This window comes from Chlorocebus sabaeus, chromosome 5, assembly GCF_047675955.1.
Source record: "Chlorocebus sabaeus isolate Y175 chromosome 5, mChlSab1.0.hap1, whole genome shotgun sequence".
NCBI lineage: Eukaryota > Metazoa > Chordata > Mammalia > Primates > Cercopithecidae > Chlorocebus > Chlorocebus sabaeus.
Genome location: NC_132908.1, coordinates 85,728,215 through 85,747,959, shown reverse-complemented (window position 1 = coordinate 85,747,959; position 19,745 = coordinate 85,728,215). Strand labels below are relative to the sequence as shown.

The 19,745-nt window shown below is 57.2% G+C and overlaps 1 protein-coding gene across 10 annotated transcripts in view; it reads right to left on the bottom strand.

Annotated features, from left to right (window-relative positions):
• Window positions 1–12,063, bottom strand: part of ACSF3 (acyl-CoA synthetase family member 3) — a 72,924-nt gene extending 60,861 nt beyond the window's left edge. For 7 of the 10 annotated variants that reach the window (XR_012093018.1, XR_012093017.1, XR_012093016.1 and 4 more), the window contains exons 1-3: window positions 11,962–12,063; window positions 4,316–5,020; window positions 2,627–2,782 (exon numbers count right to left, since the gene is read on the bottom strand). Coding sequence is in view for 4 of the 10 variants with exons in the window: in XM_007994373.3 (XP_007992564.3) it covers window positions 2,627–2,782; window positions 4,316–4,981 (822 nt within the window). In the remaining 6 variants the exon portion in view is untranslated. The other 3 variants (XM_007994374.3, XM_007994375.3, XM_007994377.3) reach the window with 3 other exon arrangements.
• Window positions 12,064–19,745: the final 7,682 nt, after the last annotated feature.

Genomic DNA, 19,745 nt, shown 5'->3' with positions numbered 1-19,745 from the left:
AAGCCCAGTGTTATCATCTGTGAAGAAACTGGCTCACTTGCTCTTAGAAAGCTGTTCTATATACTGGCTTCTCTTTCAAGACCTTCCCTCCAGTGGAGGCTGGAGAAGAGCCCCTTCTCTTTTTGAAGTTTGTGCCCACTGTGAGCCAGGCTCCAGACCAGGCCAGACCCTCCTACACGCCCCTCGGGCTTAGGTGGCCAGGACCCCTTATTTTCCGGGGATGAGACTAAAGATCAGAGAGGTGGAGGGCCAGATGAGAGGCCTTCTCTCCACCTCCAGCCACTGTGTGGGGTCGGGCGCCCCACAGTGAAGAGGACGGCCTCTCAGCTGCAGTAGCTGCAGTAGCTGCAGCAGCAGAGAGGTGGGCGGAGCCTCTCAGCTGCAGCAGAAGCAATAGGGAGGTGGGTGGGGCCTCTCAGCTGCAGCAGAAGAGAGGTGGGCGGGGCCTCTCAGCTACAGCAGAAGCAGCAGAAGGGAGGTGGGCGGGGCCTCCCAGCTGCCTCAGAAGCAAAGGGGAGGTAGGCGGGGCCTCTCAGCTGCAGCAGGAGAGGTGGGCGGGGCCTCTCAGCTACAGCAGAGGCAGCAGAAGGGAGGTGGGCGGGGCCTCCCAGCTGCCTCAGAAGCAATGGGAGAGGTGGGCGGGGCCTCTCAGTGGCAGCAGAGAGGTGGGCGGGGCCTCTCAGCTGCAGCAGCAGCAGCAGAAAGGAGGTAGGCGGGGCCTCTCAGCTGCAGCAGAAGCAGAAGCGAGGTGGGCGGGGCCTCTCAGCTGCCTCACAAGCAACGGGGAGGTGGGCGGACCCTCAGCGGCAGCAGAAGGGAGGTGGGCGGGGCCTCCCAGCGGCAGCAGAAGCAGAGGGGAGGTGGGTGGGGCCGACCGCTCACAGGGCCCCCTTCCCGGAGAAATTCACACCGCACTAGGGTTTGAGTCCTGAGCTCCGGGTCAGAGGCCTCAGAGTTCCACACAGCCTTCAAGGGGGCCCGAAAGACTTCAGACAGGAAGAGTCCTGGCAAGAGCAGTGAGTGTGGGACCAGCCACTGGTGGCTGCTGTGCTCTGGGCTTTAGGACTGTGCCTCTGCTGGCCGGGACGTCTGCCCTGCAGGACAGCCCTGCACAGACCAGGAGCCCAACCCCAGGCATCTGGCCTCAGAGATGGGCTATTCTGTGCTGAGAACGATCATGATACGACCCAAATCCTAAGGGCTTTTCCCTACATTCACTTTTTAAACTTTTTTTCCTGTGAATAAAAGGCGTATTCATTATATGGGCAGGGGTTGGAAAACATCCGTGGCCTCACTGGAGGGCTCCGCTTCACTACACCTGTGACATACGCACACCCCGTCCTTCCTGTGGGCTCAAGGCCTGCCCCTCATGCCCTCTGCAGCCCGGTGAGTGGCTCTCGCCTGCAGTCAGCTGGAATGCACACAGGGCCACAGCAACTCCTAAAAGCCACCGCCATCCCCAACTGACAGGCGAGGCCCCATGCTGCACACAGGGTCCCACCTCAAGCCCAGGTCCTTTCCCTCCAAAGCAGCATCCTGATCTGCCCTGGAGACAGCTCTGCACAGGCAAGGCTGCGCGTGGCACCTCGGCGACGACTGCTTCCGCCCCAGTGCTGTGTGTGGCCAGTGCCACGTCCTCCCCTCCCTGCCTGCTCCAAGGGAGACACTACAGAGGAAGCAATGCAGAGAGGGGAAACAGAGACTCTGCAGCAGCCCTCCAGCTGGGCCAATACTCCAAAGTAACCCTCCCAGCCAGCAGCTCTCCAGCCGGGCCAGTACTCTGGAGTAACCAAGAGCTGCCACAGTGGCCACATCATAGCTCAAGGGGCCACACCCTACACCCTGTACCCCGAATGTGTCACCTCACGCAGTGGTGGGAACTGCAGGTGGGTGAAGCGAAGGACCTCAAGATGGGAGATTATCTTGGAATATCCGCATAGGCTGTACAAAGAGAAGCCGAAGGAGCCCTGACTACGGAGAGAAGGAGGCCGTGTGCCTACAGAAGCAGAGCAGGACGTGAAGCAGCTGGAGCCAAGGGCACAGGCGGCCTCTAGAAGCTGGAAGACGCAGGAATGGACTTTGTCATGGAGCCTCCTGTCGGAACAGCCCCACCATACCCAGCGTCAGCTCCGCAAGACTCGTCTCTGAATCCTGGCCTCCAAGCATGTCAGAACAAACTCGCAGTATCTTAAACCAAGTGTGTGAGCGTCTGCTGCAGCTCCAGGAGCCCATCCACAGTCTCACTATTCACGGTTTCAGTGACGTGCGGCCCACTGCAGTCTCGCAACAGATGAGCACGGTACCGGAAGGTATTTTGGAGACAGGAGAGCACTTTCCCATAACTTTATTACAGTACGTGGTTATAACTGTTCTGTTACTGTTAATCTCTTACTGTGCCTGACTTACCGATTCAGCATTATCATAGGTACGTATGTATAGCAAAAAGCATTGTAAGTACAGGGTTCCATGCTACCCAGGGTCTCGGCATTGGCGTGTCCCCTGTGGATGGGGTGACTGCACCCCAGGGAAAGGCACCTGGTCTGAGGGCGTGGCCAGAAGCCCTGACCCCGACCAGGGAAAGGCAGCTGGTCTGAGGGTGCGGCCAGGAGCCCTGACCCTGACTCACCTGCTGGGCGCTGAATTCAGGCATCATCACACAGGTGGCTCCCACCCAGAGAGGACAGAGCAGCGCATTGACCACACCGTGGACGTGGTGCAGTGGAAGCACATGGAGGATCACGTCGTCTTTGGTCCATGCCCACTTGTGGACCAGCCCGGTCACCTGCAGGGGACAAGAGCGAAGCTGAGAGCAGGAGCGAGACTGTGGTCCGCAGCAGCATACACAGACCTGGGGCTCAGGGACAGGAGCTCTGGGCCTCTCAGCTGAGGAAGGGGAAGAAGGCTGGCTCTTTGTTGCTCCCCTCTAGCAGCCTCTCAAGATGACGACGAAACCACAGCAGATCTGCTGGGTCACTCACTTACCCTGGGGACAGAGGACAGCACCACACACAGCCGGGGCTTTAGGGAATTTAGACAGTAGGGGAGTGGCTCTGCAGACACCAGGCAGACAGAGCTGTGACTCAGCATCGCCATCCCCAGCTCCGTCCCTGCCCAAGCCTGGACTCAGGGACCCAGCGCCATTCAGGCTGGAATCGACTCCTAGCCCAACCACTGGCTCAGCCGACAGCACCGCCCTCGCAGAGCTCTGCCGATTTGTGAATTATTGTTACCTGCTCAGCCAGGACAGAACCCAGGGCCAGGCATCCTCAGCTCTTACTGAGAAGCAGCGTGAGGCACGGCCCACTGAATCCACCGTCCAGTCTCACGGAGGACGCTGCCTGCTGCCTGCACAGGCTCCAGGGACAAGCACATGTGAGTGCCACTCCCCTCAGCAAGGACAGAGGAGTCCGGAGCCCGTCCCTCCCGACAGGTGCGCTGCCTCCGGGAATGACGGCGCAGGCCACCCAGGGCCTAGCCTGCAGCGTGTTCATGGTGCCTCCATCAACCCACGACTCCGTGGGGTCCACTTCCTGCCTTCCCCTTCGTGGCTTTTGGCTTTCATTTTTACTTTATTGCTTCAACCGCATAGGAGACTTTATGACACTATACAAATGACAAGTAAGTGATGTGGCTGGAGAGTTCTGTGAAGATGTGACTGAGGTCACAGGACACAAAAATAACGAGTAAGACGCAGGTGTACGTGGGGTCCTGACCAGGCATCCTAACACGTGGCTGGCCTCGGAAAAGCCCCTCAGCATTGCAGGCAGTGAGTGGCCCCTTCTGACCTCACGCCACGTGGTCCTGGCGGGGTCACTTGGTGGCCCCTCAATCCCTCTACACCTGAAGGCTTCGCCCCTGCCCGAGCCGTCCTGCGTGGCCAGTGGCTACACCCTGCGGGACTGTGTCCGTGTATCTCACACGGGTTTGCAGGATGGTGACAACCATGAACGACTCCACAGAGAAGCAAATGAACAGATGTGCTTCTGGCCCGGAGCCCACCCAGAGTGCCGCGCCGTGACCGATGCCATCGTGGCGAGGGGCCCGGAGCCCACCCAGAGTGCCGCGCCGTGACCGATGCCATCGTGGCGAGGGGCCCGGAGCCCACCCAGAGTGCCGCGCCGTGACCGATGCCATCGCGGCGAGGGGCCCGGAGCCCACCCAGAGTGCCGCGCCGTGACCGATGCCATCGTGGCGAGGGGCCCGGAGCCCACCCAGAGTGCCGTGCCGTGACCGATGCCATCGTGGTGAGGGGCCTGGAGCCCACCCAGAGTGCCGTGCCGTGACCGATGCCATTGCGGCGAGGGGCGGCACTCACCACAGCCCTGATGTTTTGGTGCGTGCTCAGTACGCCCTTGGGTCTCCCTGTGGTCCCACTGGTGTAGATGATCATGGCGCCCTGGTCCCTCCACCCCTGCTCTGGGACTGGGACCTCTGCTGGTTCCTCTACTGCTCCAGTGTAGACGGCTGGTGTGAGCGGCAGCAGCGGGACCCCCAGCTTCCTGACCACCGGGCTCAGGAGCTCCAGGTACTCCTGGCCGGCAAGGACCACAGAGCTCTGGGAGTCGCAGATGACATACTCCAGTTGGGCTGCGGGGTGCTTCCTGTAGAGGGGGACTGCCACACCGCCGCTCATCCACGAGGCCCACTGGGCCACCACATAGGAGGCGTCGTTAGTGCACAGGAAGGAGACCCTCTCCCCCCGGAGGTCCCCGCCGACACACCCGCGGAGTCTGCAGATCTCCTGGGACAGGCGAAGGCTGCGGGAATAAAGCTCCCTGTACGTGTGGTGGCCATGCTGGTCAACCAGGGCGGTTCTGTCCCCAAAGGCCAGGGCGCGGGTGAACACGGGGGCGCTCCTGTCCGAGCGGGCTGCCGGGGCTGTGTGCAGAAGGCCACTTCCTCTGTGTTTCACAGGAGCCAGCCGGCAGGAGGCCGAGGCACAGCCCAGGCGCCGGAAGGTGAGCATCACATGGGGCAGCATCGCACTGACAGGTGTTCCCGGGAGCCTCCTGGGGCCAACCTGGAGAAAGGCAAGGCACAGCACGTGAGTGCCCAACCGTCCCATCCTAACGTAGCCACGACAGGATCTAAAACACCTCCCAGTACCCAGCCAGGTACGCCTGCTGCACCTTCAGTCAGAAGGCAGCGCATCAGACAGGCCGCGTCCAGCCTTCCTCGCCTACGCCACTGGAACGTTCCGTACGCGCCCAGCATCTCAGCTTTCTATTTCACTTCACTAGTTTAAGGATTCCCAAATCACACAAGATTCTGAACAATGAAATAAACTAGGTAAGTTTATTTCAAGGAGAAGCATATAAAATTCAATACACTTACGGTACATCTGAATAATGGGTTTTAGAATCTTGAGCCTGGAAAACCACCCATGAGAGGAGGAAGTGTGGAGAAGAGCTCAGTACAGCCCCTGCTCACAACAGGCATGGCCTGAAGACCCCGCCCCTGGGGCAGACACGGCCTCTGCTCACAACAGGCATGGCCTGGAGACCTCGCCCCCGGGGCAGACATGGCCTCTGCTCACAACAGGCATGGCCTGGAGACCTCGCCCCCAGGGCAGACACAGCCTCTGCTCACAACAGGCATGGCCTGGAGACCCCGTCCCCACGGCAGACATGGCCTCTGCTCACAACAGGCATGGCCTGGAGACCCCACCCCCAGGGCAGACACGGTGCTGCCTCGCTCAGACCCTTCCCACACAGGTGCATGGTGGAAATGTGGTGAGGTGCCAAGGTTTTTTTTTTGTTTTCTTTTTTTGAGACAGGGTCTTGCTGTGTTGCCCAGGCTGGTGTAGTGATGCAATCACGGCTGACTGTAATCTCGACTTCCTGGGCTCAAGCCATCCTCCACCCTCAGTCTCCCGAGTAGCTGGGCCCACAGGCATGTGATACCACACCCAGCTTTTTTTTTTTTTTTTTTTTGGTAGAGACAAGGTCTCACTGTGTTGCCCAGCCTGGTCCAAAGTCCTGGGGTTATGGCAGGTGTAAACCATGCTTTTTTCCTTCTTTTCTTTTCTTTCTCTCTCTCACCATTTTTTCTTTCTCTCTTTCCTATCTAACTGAGATGGAGTCTCACTCTATCCATCTATCTATCTATCTATCTATCTATCTATCTATCTACCTACCTACCTACCTACCTACCTACCTACCTACCTACATACCTACCTACCTATCTATCTATGATGCAGTCTTGGTGTGTCACCCAGGCTGGAGTGCAATGGCATGATCTGGGCTCACTGCAACCTCTGTCTCCTGGGTTCAAGTGATTCTCCTGCCTCAGCCTCCTGAATAGCTGGGATTATAGGTGCGTGCTACCATGCCTGGTTAATTTTTGTATTGTTAGTAGAAATGAGGGGTTCACCGTGTTGACCAGACTGGTCTCCAACTCCCAACCTCCGGTGATCCATTCACCTCGGCCTCCCAAAGTGTTGAAATTACAGGCGTGAGCCACTGCGCCCAGCCAAGCCAAGCTTTAAACCAGGCAATTCACAGGGCTAGAGAATGTGTTTTAGGTTGAACTATAATTCTCCCCTTTCCCCCAAAAAACTTTACTAAATGACTAATAAATCAGCAGGAAGTGAGGGCTCCCTGGGAGGAGCCGTGCGGGCCCGCGATCCGCTGGAATTCTTCATTCAGAGAAAGGAGACTGAGAACAAGCCAGGGCACAACGCTCCAGACGCGTGAGGGCTGGTCCAACTCTGCAACACGCATTCTGCAGCCAGAGGACACTGCCCACGGGACACCACCCCAGGACGCGGACACAGGCCCGGGGTAAAGCCCCCGCATTCCAGAGCAAGGAGAAGGGGTGCACTTTCCACGAGGCTCCTGCATCCCTGGCCTTTTATAATCGAAGCTTCGCTTGACTCACGAGGGCACGGGACAATCTGCTTTCTCAGGCTCTTTATGACCAGCAGAACTGACCATGTTTCCTTCCCAGCACTGATGCGGCCTGCTGGGGTGAACAACAGTCACTCGCTCTGGTTTCATGCCCCCAACTTCATAGCTCCTTCAGGTACTGCACTGTCCCTACCTCAGCCTCTGAAGTAAGAATAGGCTGGTCTGCCTCCCTTCCTGGCGGAAGCACCCACTGGGCACTCAGGGGCCTCTGACAGCGTCCCAGGCCTGTGGCCCACGCGTAGTCAAGTTGTCCATGTGGTTCTCAGGGACTCTGAACGAGTATTATTTTGACAATGATGCTACCATCTAACACACACATATTAGATTAGGTTTCATCTCAGCATTTTGCCTCAACCACACTCTGTTCAGTAAACAAACAAGGCAACCACTTGTTCACACACAGAAAAGCAAAGGAGGCCAAGTTCAAAGTCACCCAGCTTCCGAGCCAGAGAGAGAGGTAAGGGGAAGCTCACAGTTCACAAGAGCAGCAGGCACAGCTGCTTCAGCAGGTGGAGGGGCACGATGAGGCGAAGGCCTGCACATGCTCATCCTCCTGGGGTGGGCACCAGGACTGGCGCTGTAACCCGGAAGGCCGGCGAGGACACCTGCCAACGGGCATCTGTGCTGAGGACCCAGGCTGTGTGTCTAACGCTTCTCACAGGCACAACACTCAACACTCAATGGGGGAAGGGAAGCATGTTATTTCCAAGCTAAAGACAACATTATAAAATAAAACCAAGGGGCAGCAGTGACCCCACAACCCTGTCGCGTCTCCTCCTGCACACCACGTCCCCTCTGCGGGATCTGTGGCCACGTTCGGCAGGCTCGCTCTCTCCAGCACAGCTCTTTCGTTAACTAGCGAGGGGAAAGCTACTGTGTCACTGCCTGCGGTTTGTACTAAACAGTTTTATTCTCTGCTCTTAGTCTGAAACCGTATACAACACTTCATCGTCACCTAACAAAACAAATCTCATGACAGTGAAAACTGTCAGAACCAAAGTATGTTTTGTGCTTGAGACCCTCAACTACTGCCCTTGGTTTCTGCTTGCTTGATTTGGGTGTCTGCCTCCTCTGCTAGCCTGGGGCTCTTAATGAAGCCCCTGTCCCAGCCAGAGGGATCTCCTGCCTCTGGCCCAGGCCAGAGGAAAACGACCCATGCCGGGCAGCACAGCTCCGTGGGCTGCCTGGATGTCCTGTGTGAGTATTCTCTGAATTCTACCAAACGGTCAGCCCTGTAGGCCACATCATCTCCTGACGTGAGGCACCCATGTTCTGCCCTCCACATCTGTTCAGAGGCAGGGCCATGGCTGGTCCGCCCACACACCCGCACTCTGCTACCATAGAGAAACCCAGAGAATGTCAAGGAAACAACTGGGCTCGACCAGACACAAGACACAAGATCAGCACGTGGGCTGTGCCAGCTTCAGAAAGCAGCAAACCAGGGCAGCCCCACCACACTTCCTTCCTCACTTCCAACCAATCCTGCACTGCTTTACAGGTGTGAGGGCACGGAAACAAGGAGAATCCACACACAGAAAACCAACCAGGCACTGGGTGTTCTGGGTCACAGCCCCGAGGCCAGATTTCCGCTGCTAAGAGCCACAGGGAGTGTCTGGGGTGCGTGGTGCAGGGGACGGTGCTTTCTGGGGTGCCAAGGAGTGGAGTACTAGGGCGGCCGGCGATACTCACGAGTGGATATAGAAGTTGCCTGTCATTGTCTGTAGCTGTTTCTCAATATGACAGAAGCACATGAAAGGGGGATGACAGCTTTCCTCTAACTAAAGCTGCTGCTCAGAAAAGGTTTCTGCAGACCACAAAGAACCGAGTTCCGACAAAGCGAGTTCATGCTTGTGCTGTGCACATGCTAACCACATGCTGAGCACACACAGCACACACTACCAGAGCACAGCCCCAACTTCGGCATTTTTACAAATTCCTGGGTCACCCTGCAGCGTGAAGCCATGCAAGAGTAAGAGTGGATTCCCCACAAAACCCAGAGGTCAGCAGAGCTGGCGATGCAGATGTGCACAGCTGGGCTGGGCAAACTCAAAGTGCTGGCTGAGAAGAAACTGCTGTTCTCCTGGGCGGAATCCAGAGCCCTGCCTGTGGCTGGGCACTCCTGCCACCAACCCCTGGGAGGTGACAGACATGACTGGCCCCATGTGAGACGGTCCCAGCTCCCACAGAGCCCATGTGCTATGAGGAGAGGCCACGGGCAGGAGGGACAGAGGGGGGCCTGGTGGGGAAGCTTCCTACGGAGGCTGAGAAGCGCCCGGCCCAGCCAGCGTCTGCCGGGGGAAGGGGAGAGTCCTGGCACCTACGGCCGCGTTCACTCGGGGTGTCTAGGGCACAGATGCCGGGAAGTGACATTGCTGGGTCATCTTTAATTTTGAGAAATACTGACAAAGTCCCCTCCAATGAGGTGCTGATTTATTCTCCCACCAAGCATGTGGAAAACGGAACCAGCCCCATCAAACCAGCGTTTAAGTCCCTCAGGCTTGAGACCAACAAGCACCCAGTCATCAATTCTTTTCAGCACAGAGGTTGAATCCTCACGGTCATCGGATCAGAGCCCTGCCTTGAACAAGCAGACAGAGTCTACTCAGGGCAGATGGCCATGAGCGGTGTTCCTGCACATCTCCCGGTCCAGAGGCATCCCAGCTCCCTCAGAGAGAACCCCACCTTTCAACCACCGGAACCCCTTCTACCGTGGGGCTCCCCATCACCACCAGGAGCGCAGTGTTGGAGGGACACTGCCCACCAAACAAACGGAGCTCAGTCAGGGGTCTTCCACCCTCATCAGCCAGCTTCACACCCCTGCTACGCGGCACCCTGATAACCCAAGGTCAGCAGCGTCACCACGTGGCTGGGAAAGGACTCTAGTCAGAAGCTGAGAAAGGTGCATGAGCCAGGACAGCCTCCTTGGTGAAGGCGTGCTGGAACCACTGAGCCACTGAACACAGCTGCTCTCCAGCCCTCACGGAGGCAGGCCGGCCCTCTCGGTGTTCTAGCCATCAGGTTCTGAGATCAGACCACTCAGGCACTGGGGCTTTTCGGGAACACACATGCAGCGCCAGTGGGAGGCATCGTTTCCGTCTTCACCAGAGTGCTGGTTAACAGCAGAGTTTAGAGTCGCCACAGGCTTTGACTTGAATGGCCGTTCTCTTGTCCTCATTTCCTCACTGGCCTAGCCCTTCACTTCCCACCACTAAGATGGGACAGTAACAAGATCTGCCTCACAGGTTCCACGTGAGAATGTACGAATGGTCCGGCACAGGCCAGGCAGAAGACAAATGGCCGCGCCATGCTCAGCAGGGTGCTCCCCATGGAGCCTCACAACAAAAATTACTAGATCAGAACGACACTGGCATTCAAATGAAGGGGCTGGTTTCAACATGAATAAAGTGGCACCTGACCTGTTCACCACCACACCTGGCCCCCCACCCCAGACTTTGTGTTTGAAGTGGATGCCAGCACTTCCTCCTGTGACTGCCCCGATGACGGTGTAGGGCAGAGGAGGGTATGGGGCAGGGGAGGGCTGTGCTTGGCCTGCAGGGCAGGATGCGTTTCAGCATCACGCCTGTGGTTTGGGGGGTTGTTTTCAAAATTACATTTTTAAGTAGCAGACATTCACATTGCATTCATGAACAGGACATTCAAATCAAAAAAACCAAAAGGGAAAAATACACTTGAAACGCATATCGATTTTAGGAAGAAAAATATTATTTAAAAAATGCCATCTGGAAAGGTGACACAACAATCCCAAGCCCATAGTTTAATCCACCATTTGTGTCTGCCTTGAGAAGACGGTTCAGAGCCAAAGGAGTGAGAGCAAGGGAAGCCTCATCTTATGTCCCCAAACACCTGCGGAAAGAACACTGGCCTGAGCCAGGCTTCACGCCACGAAGCTCCCAGGGTCCAGCGGTAGTAACACGTGAATACCTGTGCTCCCAGGCCCACCATGTGAACCCTCCTCAACAAGGTCTCAGCCCTGGGCCCTATCACGAATGTCTGTCCTCGCAGGCTGGGAAAGCAACAACTATGCCCCAGACACAATTCGTGTTCCCATCTCTAAACGCGTTCCCTTTCTGGCAAATTCCTAATCATTCTTCCAAGCCCAGTTCAAATATCACCCCTTCTTTTTTAGTTTTATTATTTATTGAGACGGTGTCTTGCTCTGCCGCCCACGCTGGAGTGCAATGGTACTGTCGTGGGTCACTGCAGCCTCCGATTCCTGAGCTCGAGTGATCCTCCTGCCTCAGCCTCCTGAGTAGCTGGAACTGCAGGGGTACACCACCACACCCGGCTAATTTTTACATTTTTTGTAGAGACAGGGTTCTCACCATGTTGCCCAGGCTGGTCTTGAACTCCCGGCCAGAAGTGATCCTCCTGTCTTTGCTGCCCAGAGGGCTGGGATTACAGCCATAAGCCACTGCACCTGGCCTGCCTGCTGGAATTTAGACTTAGGACGGCAACATCAACTCCTGACTGCACGGGGCCTCAGCCCTGTAAACCTTCCCTCTCTCCAGGGAATGGGCTGCCTGCAGGGCCTTCCAAATACTTCACGGCCGCACGTCGCCATCGTTTGCTCACAGATCTACCTGCCCTCAGGAGCTAGGCCGGCTATGAAGCTGTGCCCCACGCGCCCAGCAAGGTGCACGCAGCAAACAACTCAAACGGGGAGTACCTGAAGGGTGACTTCTGAGGCCCAACGAGAAATGGAAGTGAATGTATTCCAGACACAACCGAACACGATACTCTGAGGATGCCTGAACACGGACCCCGCCGGCTCCACCGTCTCACCGGGCCCGGCGTCAGCACGCCTTCTCTCCCCCGTCCCCGCGCGGGGGGCCCCGCTCCCCACCGGACACGAGAGGCTCGGCGGCCCGGGAAGGCCGACGCCCGGCCCCAGGCGGCTCGCAGGGAAGCGGCCGCGCCACGGGCCACGGCTCAAGCCCAGCTGCGGCCCAGGTGCGGGCGCTGGAGCCCGCGCCCCCGAGAGCTCTGCGCCCGGCCGACCCCGCCGTGGTCCCGTGGTCGCCGCCGCCCGCACCTACAAGACGGCCGCGGTCGCGGGGCAAGATCTGCCCGGCCACAGCTCTTCCTCGTCCTCCGCCGCGCGCGCGCCGGAGTCGGGCCGGAACCGCTTCCGGCTCCCAACAGCGTCCCCGGCGCGGCGCGTCCGTCGCCCAAGCGCGTCCCCCCGGCGCGGCCCCGTGGCGGCGGGTTCCGGGCGCGCGCGTTCCCCTCTCCCTCCTGTCCCGTTGTGGCCGGGTCGGGGCCGCGGGCTTTTCGTGAACCGTGGCGGAGGCAGGCGCCGTGGTCTCCGCCAGTCCCAGGCTACTCCGATCAGAACGCCGCGCGGGAGCGTTCCGAACGCGGATTGCTGGGCCTCGCCCCGTCCTCCCAAAAGGGGGTCCCTGGGCTCTGGGGCTGGGGGTCTGCGCGCCGAGCTCCTGCCTTCTTCTTCTTCTTCTTCTTCTTATTATTATTATTATTTTGAGATGGAGTCTCGCTCTGTCACCCAAGGCTGGAGTGCAGTGGTGCGATCTCGGCTCACCGCAACCTCCGCCTCCCGGGTTCAAGTGATTCTCCTGCCTCAACCTCCCCAGTAGCTGGGACCACAGGCGCCCGCCATCATGCCTGCCTAATTTTTGTATTTCTTGGGTGATTTTAAACGGACCGCATTTGAGAATCTCTCCTCGAAGGGACTTGGGAACCAGGACACGGATATGAAGCTAGACTGTTGGAGGGCAGTGGCGGGAAACATTTAAAGCCAGACGCAAAGTCCAGTTGGCTGAAATGTGAGGGTTTTTTCCCCCTAAAATAAATACAAATAGCACAAAGACATGTGCTGGCAAACAGTAGTACAAATTATCTGCAGAACCGTCCGGGTGTGGTGGCTCACGCCTGTAATTCCAGCACTTTGGAAGGCCGAGGTGGGCAGATCACGAGGTCAGGAGTTCAAGACCAGCCTGACCAACATGGTGAAACTCCGTCTCTGCTAAAACTACAAAAATTAGCTGGGCTTGGTGGCGGGCGCCTGTAATCCCAGTTACGTGGGAGGCTGAGGCAGGAGAATCTCTTGAGCCTGGGAGGAGGTGGAGATTGCAGTGAGCTGAGATTGCACCACTGCACTCCAGCCTGGGCAACAGAGTGAGACTGTCTCAAAAATAAAAATAAAAATAAAAAATTAGCTGCAGAACCTTGCACACTGTTTTTCTGTAAGTATATTCTTTTCTCTGTCCATCTTCCTCTCTGGTGATGGTTGTTGGGGCAGCAGCCGTGTCCTTGGAAAGCTCAGGAAAGGGCATTTCAGAAGCCCGAGGGTGGTTTTCCTGGGAGGAAGGAGCTGGATCTGGGGGAAGTTTGTAATACAGAGTGTGGGAGAACAAACGCAAATTTCTAGTGCCCCTGGTTGCCACCCTGCTAGGTATCATACAGAAAAAGCAAGTCCAATCCTCTGCCACTGGGACGGACTTGATCTGGTGTCAGAATTCTGTCTGCTTCCAGGACTCAGCAGGCTGAATGGTGTTTCCAACGAGGGCAGTAGGAAGAGTAAGGAGGGCGTCTAACATCGGGATTCAGCCCCAGGCTGTGTGTGTGCAAATTTCTGTCCCTGGGAAGTTGCAGAGCTCAGGCCGGGTCGCTCACCTGGAGACAGGACTTGGGTCAGGGTGACACCTCCCGTGGTCCTTGGCCGTGGCTCTGTGAGGGTGGCAGTGGGGGAGGGTGCAGTCTCCGAGAAATGGCCCAGTCATCCTATGAGCGGGGTCCCAGCCATGCCTGGGCTCTGGTCGGCATCATAGTGGCAGGTGGAAAGCAGGAGCAGTCGGGAATTAGCAGACATTGGAGGACAGTTTCTAGCCAGAGAGATGAGGCTGAAAACCCGCAGAACAACTGCAGGCAGCCAGGCTGTGCAGAGTGAAGAGATCCCCAAACCACCCCCTGTTAATACCCTCAGAGAAACAAGAGAAGCGACAGCCCCCGTGAGTCCAGAGCGAGATGCCCCGAGAAAGAGCGTTCCAGTAACATAAAGGGGGGCGGGGGGCGAGATACCCTGAGAAAGAGCGTTCCAGTAACATAAAGGGGGGACCGGGGGGGCAAGATGTCCCGAAAAAGAACATTCCAGTAACATAAATGGGGGCAGGGGTCGAGATACCCTGAGAAAGAACGTTCCAGTAACATAAAGGGGGGCGGGGGGCGAGATACCCTGAGAAAGAACGTTCTGCCGGAGGCACGGTGGCTCAAGCCTGTAATCCCAGCACTTTGGGAGGCCAAGACGGGCGGATCACAAGGTCAGGAGATCGAGACCATCCTGGCTAACACAGTGAAACCCTGTCTCTACTGAAAGTAACAAAAATTAGCCGGGTGAGGTGGCAGGTGCCTGTAGTCCCAGCTATATGTGAGGCTAAGCCAGGAGAATGGCATGAACCCGGGAGGCGGAGCTTGTAGTGAGCCGAGATAGCGCCACTGTACTCCAGCCTGGGCGACAGAGCAAGACTCCGTCTCAAAAAAGAAAAGAAGGGTCAGTGGCAGAGATAGCGAAGGGCCGGCCGGAGGGCAGAGGGCACCCTCTGGAGGAGGCCAGGCTCTGCACATCGGGCCACTCAAAGTCATGGGTAGGGAGCACACCTTCCAGTGCCCAGGGGCTTGCTGTGAAAGTAAGTGGGGTCCAACTGAAGCCCCCTAACTCCAGGAGCTCACACCAAGGCCCCCATCCACTGGCCATGTCCACACCTCACCATGTGCCCCTCTGACCACATCTGTGCCCCGTGGGGCCAGAAAACAGCTGCTGATCCCCCAAAGCCCAGAGAAGTTCCTTGTGGCTTCATTTTCCCTCGTCCCTAGGAGGCTAGATCCCGGCCAGTGCTCCATGGGCAGGAGGCTGCCCTCCCACCTGCTCCTCCACAGTCCTCATTTTGGACAATTGCATTTTTAAAACTTTAAATTATTACAAGTAATATACTCACCGTAAAGAAGACAGATGGAAAAACCCAGATAAGCATAAACAGTTAAGTCATAAACTTAAACATAAACCCAGATCGCTTGCCTTGCCCCAGTCGTGCTCCCTGACACGTGTGTGCATGTCCGTGAGCATGGCGTGTATTTGTGCAGGTCACGATGTTCATGTGCATCTTTGCACTCCCTTCCACCCTTGCTTCTTCCTTTACTGCCTAAGGCCCATATCACGGGGATGGGAATTTTGGCATTTGACCTGGAAGCATTTGCCCCACCTGGGCTTGGAAAGAGTTCTGGGCAGGCCCTCAAAGTTTGCAGGAGCCTCCAGAGGACCTGAACATAGCTTAGATGCTGAGTCCATTGCACACACACCCAGAGTCATACACACAAGCCCTGGGCCATTGGCCCTGAGGCCGACCTCCCTCCCAGAAGGTGACGTCACCAAAGCTGACTGCTGGGGCCACGCGTTGGACATGGGCACGATGGGGGCGGGCCCAGATCATGGGCACGATGAGGGAGGCCCAGGTGGAAGGAACGCCAGGCACGGGCACGTAGTGACCTCAGCCCTGGACACGACACGCTTTCCCCACAAGGAAGAGACACACAGGCCTCGCCGGGCAAAGCTGTCCAAGTGCCACACACGTGTCCCGGCAGCTGACGCTGGCTTGGCACAGGCCCGGCTCCCAGGGTCTGGCTTCTACATGTGGAGCGGTGGGCACAGCTGCCAGCTCTGCACAGCGGCTGCGAGGGGAGGCCTGGCTGCTGCCTTCTGGGACCTGTGGTGGGGACGCTTTTCCTGGAGCCTGAAAAGCTTTCCAGATCCTCCCTCCTCCTGCCACACTCCTCCTCCTGCCACACTCCTCCTCCTGCCACACTCCTCCTTCTGCCACACTCCTCCTCCTGCCACACTCCTCCTTCTGCCACACTCCTCCTCCTCAGGCCTCCCTCCTCCCTCTGCCTTCTCCAGCAGCTCTAAGCCCCGCAGGGTCCTCTCATCACTCAGCGCCCGGCCCGAGGCACCACCTGCACCATCAGGGCAGTGGCCTGTCCCCATGGTTTGTGCCAAATCAGGGCAGACCCAGCGTCGTCTGTGGGTGTGTGGGCCGAGGTCCTGTTGGCCGCACAGTTCGCGGGTCTCCAAGCCTCCGTTTTGACCCCAGAGCGTGAGCCAGCTGGTGCCACCAGCAGGAGGGACCCAGAGTTTCTGAGAAACCCAGAGGCTGGACGCCCGTGTCCGAGCTGCAACAGCACCCACGGGAGAGAACCCTGGGACATGGCGAGGCCCCACGTGAGCCAGGGAAGGCCTGGCCTTGAACAGCAGAAAACACAGACGCCCCCGGCTAATGAAGTTCCTGCGAAGTTGCGCTGTATTCCAGCAGACGGGCCCGCCGGCCTGAGGAAGTCACACGCACGTCCCTCTGCGCTTCTCCCTGTTGGGTTTATGCACCGCCTCCCAGACGTCGTGTAGCTGGCACAGATCTCCCGCGCAGTCATTGCCTGAATCTCCCACGCGGGCATTGCCGGGCTCCGCAGGAGGGTGCAGGAGGGGCGCCGGGGAGCACCCAGCCTATCTGGCTGCAGTGGTGGCATTTTAGGAGCCAGAGTCCAGGGCCCGGATGGGACAGATTTGGGGTTTTAGGGGAGCAAGGTGGATTCATCCATCCATACTGCCTCACCAAAAACGGGGTGCATGGGGTGAGGATGAAGATGAAAACGGTGAAAATGGGGGGTGGGGTGGGCCCACAAGCGGGCAGGCCTTGAAACCATCTCACCACAGAACATTCTCGGGGTGCCCCGGCCATGGGTCCAGGAGAAGCCACCCCCAGGGGAGGCTGGCTTTCCACAGGTCCTAGGTCCCCGGGGCTGTGAGCCCAGACAACAGGACTGAGCCACTGAGGGGGACAGAATCCATTCGGTGGAGTGACGTGAAGCCCTGGAAATAAAACCAGGTGGCTTTTTTAAAATAACATAAAATAACATAAAAAATAAACATAACATAAAAATAACATAAAAATGACACTAGGGAGGAGAAAAACCATACAGCCATCTCTTATACAAGGGGTCACGTTCCTAGACCCCTGGGGATGCCTGAACCCCACAGGTCCTATGTGTTTTTGATCTGACAGCAGAGGCAGCTCCTGGGGGACTCACGGGTGCAGAGTGTCCACTGTGTGAATCTACTGGACAAATGGAGGATCCCGTCCTGGGTGGACAGGGCGGGGGCGTCAGAGTTCGTCAAGCTGTGTACAATTTAAAACTTACGAATTGTTTAGTTTTAGAATTTTCCATTTAATAATTTTGGAGCTCTGTTGACCATGGATAACTGAAACTGCAGAAAAAGGGAAACCCTGGGCCGGGCACAGTGGCTCACACCCATCATCCCAGCACTGTGGGAGGCCGAGGCAGGTGGATCACCTGAGGTCAGGAGTTCAAAACCAGCCTGGCCAACGTGGAGAAACGCCATCTCTAGTAAAAGTAAAAAAAAAATTAGCTCGGCATGGTGGTGTACGCCTGTGATCCCAGCTGCTCGGGAGGCTGAGGCAGGAGAATGACTTGAACCCAGGAAGCCGAGACTGCACCATTACACTCCAACCTGGGCAACAGAGCAAGACTCCATCTCAAAAAAAAAAAAAAAAAGAAAAGGAAACCCTGGCTAAGCAGGGATGTCTGCATTTTCCTATTTCTTTTTCAGACCTTCATGTCCTTGGAGATGCCATTGGAGCTTCCTGGCAGCATTGACCAAGTTGCCCCTCCTTTCCTGACAACCTTGGCCTCAGCGCTCACCTTCTGGGCTCACCCTGCTGAAGGCTCACCTTCTGGGCTCACCTTGCTGCGGGGTAGCCAGAAGAGCCCAGGGGCAGGTGCCAGCCTTTAGGAGGGGTTGTGCCTTTTCTGTTCCAGAATCAGGGGAGAGTCCTTCCTACCAAGCATGCCAGTCTTCTTTTCATCCAGGGCTCCTGGGATCTCTAAAAATGCTGGAGATTTCAGTGAAGCCCCAGAGGGGGCGCGATCCGACCTGAGGCGAGCCCTGGAGTTTGCCGGGGGCAGTTTATAGAGGCCCCCCAACAATGGAGTTTGCTGGGTGTAGCTTATAGAGGCCCCCCGACAATGAGTGTAGCTTATAGAGCTCCCACCCCCCACAGTGGTCTTGCCAATGGCTGCACCCTCTTTCAATTTCCAGATGAGGGTCCAAGAGGTGCTGTGGTCACAGTGATGAAGGTGGGGCCTGGGATTGCAGCCCAGCAACCACCTGGGCCCAGCCCTGCGATGTGTCCTCAAGGCAGGAGCTGGGCTGGCTGCACGGGGGCCACCTACAGAGTCATTCCTGGCTGCCTTGCCTGGGGTCCGGGGCCTGACTCCGTGAATGAGTGGTGCTGATGGAGGCTCCAGGACATCCTGCGGGATGTGCAGACACACTGAGGGTGCCCATCTCAACGTCACTGAGTCCTGGGGCCTCTCTCCTCCTGGAGAACCCCAGGGAAGCCAAGTGATGCCACACAAGGGCAATGTTGAATTTTGTTATTTTTAAACGTAGTTTATTTGCAAGCATGGACGTTATTATTGGTGACAAGTGACTTGGGGATAGTAGGTGGGAGCCCCTGTGGGCTCCATCCTCTGTTTCTGCTGTTCCTTGGCCGACAGGAGACTGGGCTCCCTGTGGGGCCTCCCGGGTTTCCTGGGCCTTCCTCTCCGGGCCCCCAAACCCCAGACAAGTCACTCTGGGCTCCAGTCCTCAATTGCCAACTGGAGCTTTGCTTTGGGGACTGAGTTGGCTGACGGCTTGTCGGGACCTTGGAGACCTGGGCCGTGGGTGTCCCTCCAGGGGCTGGGCTGGGAGTGGAGGCTCCTCAGGATGTCTCCCCTGCTCACAGGTAGCACAAGCAGAGGCCCCAGGGCCATGGTCCACACCGGTGCTTGTGTGAGTGTGCACATGTCCACACAATCAAATGCTCACACACAGACATGTGCAAACACTCACACACGGATATAGCCAGACACCCACATTCCACACGTGCACACACTCACACATCCACATATGACACCACATGCCCACACACAGACATGCATGAGCACACACAGACACAGTGGACAGACACGTGTGCGTGCAGCCACATGCCCACACACACGTATACACACGCACATATTCGCAGGCACAGTGAATGCACACCATATACACTTGTATGCCTGTGTTCACACACCTGTGTACACACGAGTACACATGCTCACAATGGGCAAAGCCACACACTAACACATGCAGACACTCACATGCACTCACGCATCTGCTGACAGTCACACATGCCACATGTACACACATGTACACACATGTACACACACGCTCATATGGACACACCAACATACCTTCACAGATGTGCTCACAGTGCACACACTCACATGCATGCACATACACAAGGTATGCACACACACATATACACCCACACGCAGTCACACATGTGCATGCATGAACACACACCCTCACACTCGCGTGCATGAACTCAGCTCTCACCGTGAGCCCGTGCAGCTGGCAGCACAAAAGGTAAAATTAATCGGCAGCCGGGAGGACGGCTGTAGTCACGTGGCCGTCAGCCGCAGACATTGCATTTCGATCAAGGGTGCAGAGTTGTTGCGAGGTACCCAGGTTGGAGGCCTGTCTTGTGCTCATCTGGGCCCAGCACAACAATGAGCCTAGCAAGAGCGTCAGTGCAAGGGCAGTGCTCTCACTGGTCTCCTTGGTCTCCTGGCTGCAGCCACACTGGGCCAGACCTTCTTTGTTCAGCAGGCACTGGTCACGCCTTCTCGACGCAGACGTGAGGTGCGTTTACGCACTCAGTGACCTGCGCTGGACACAGCGAGGGCAGGTGCCCAGTAGCAGGGATG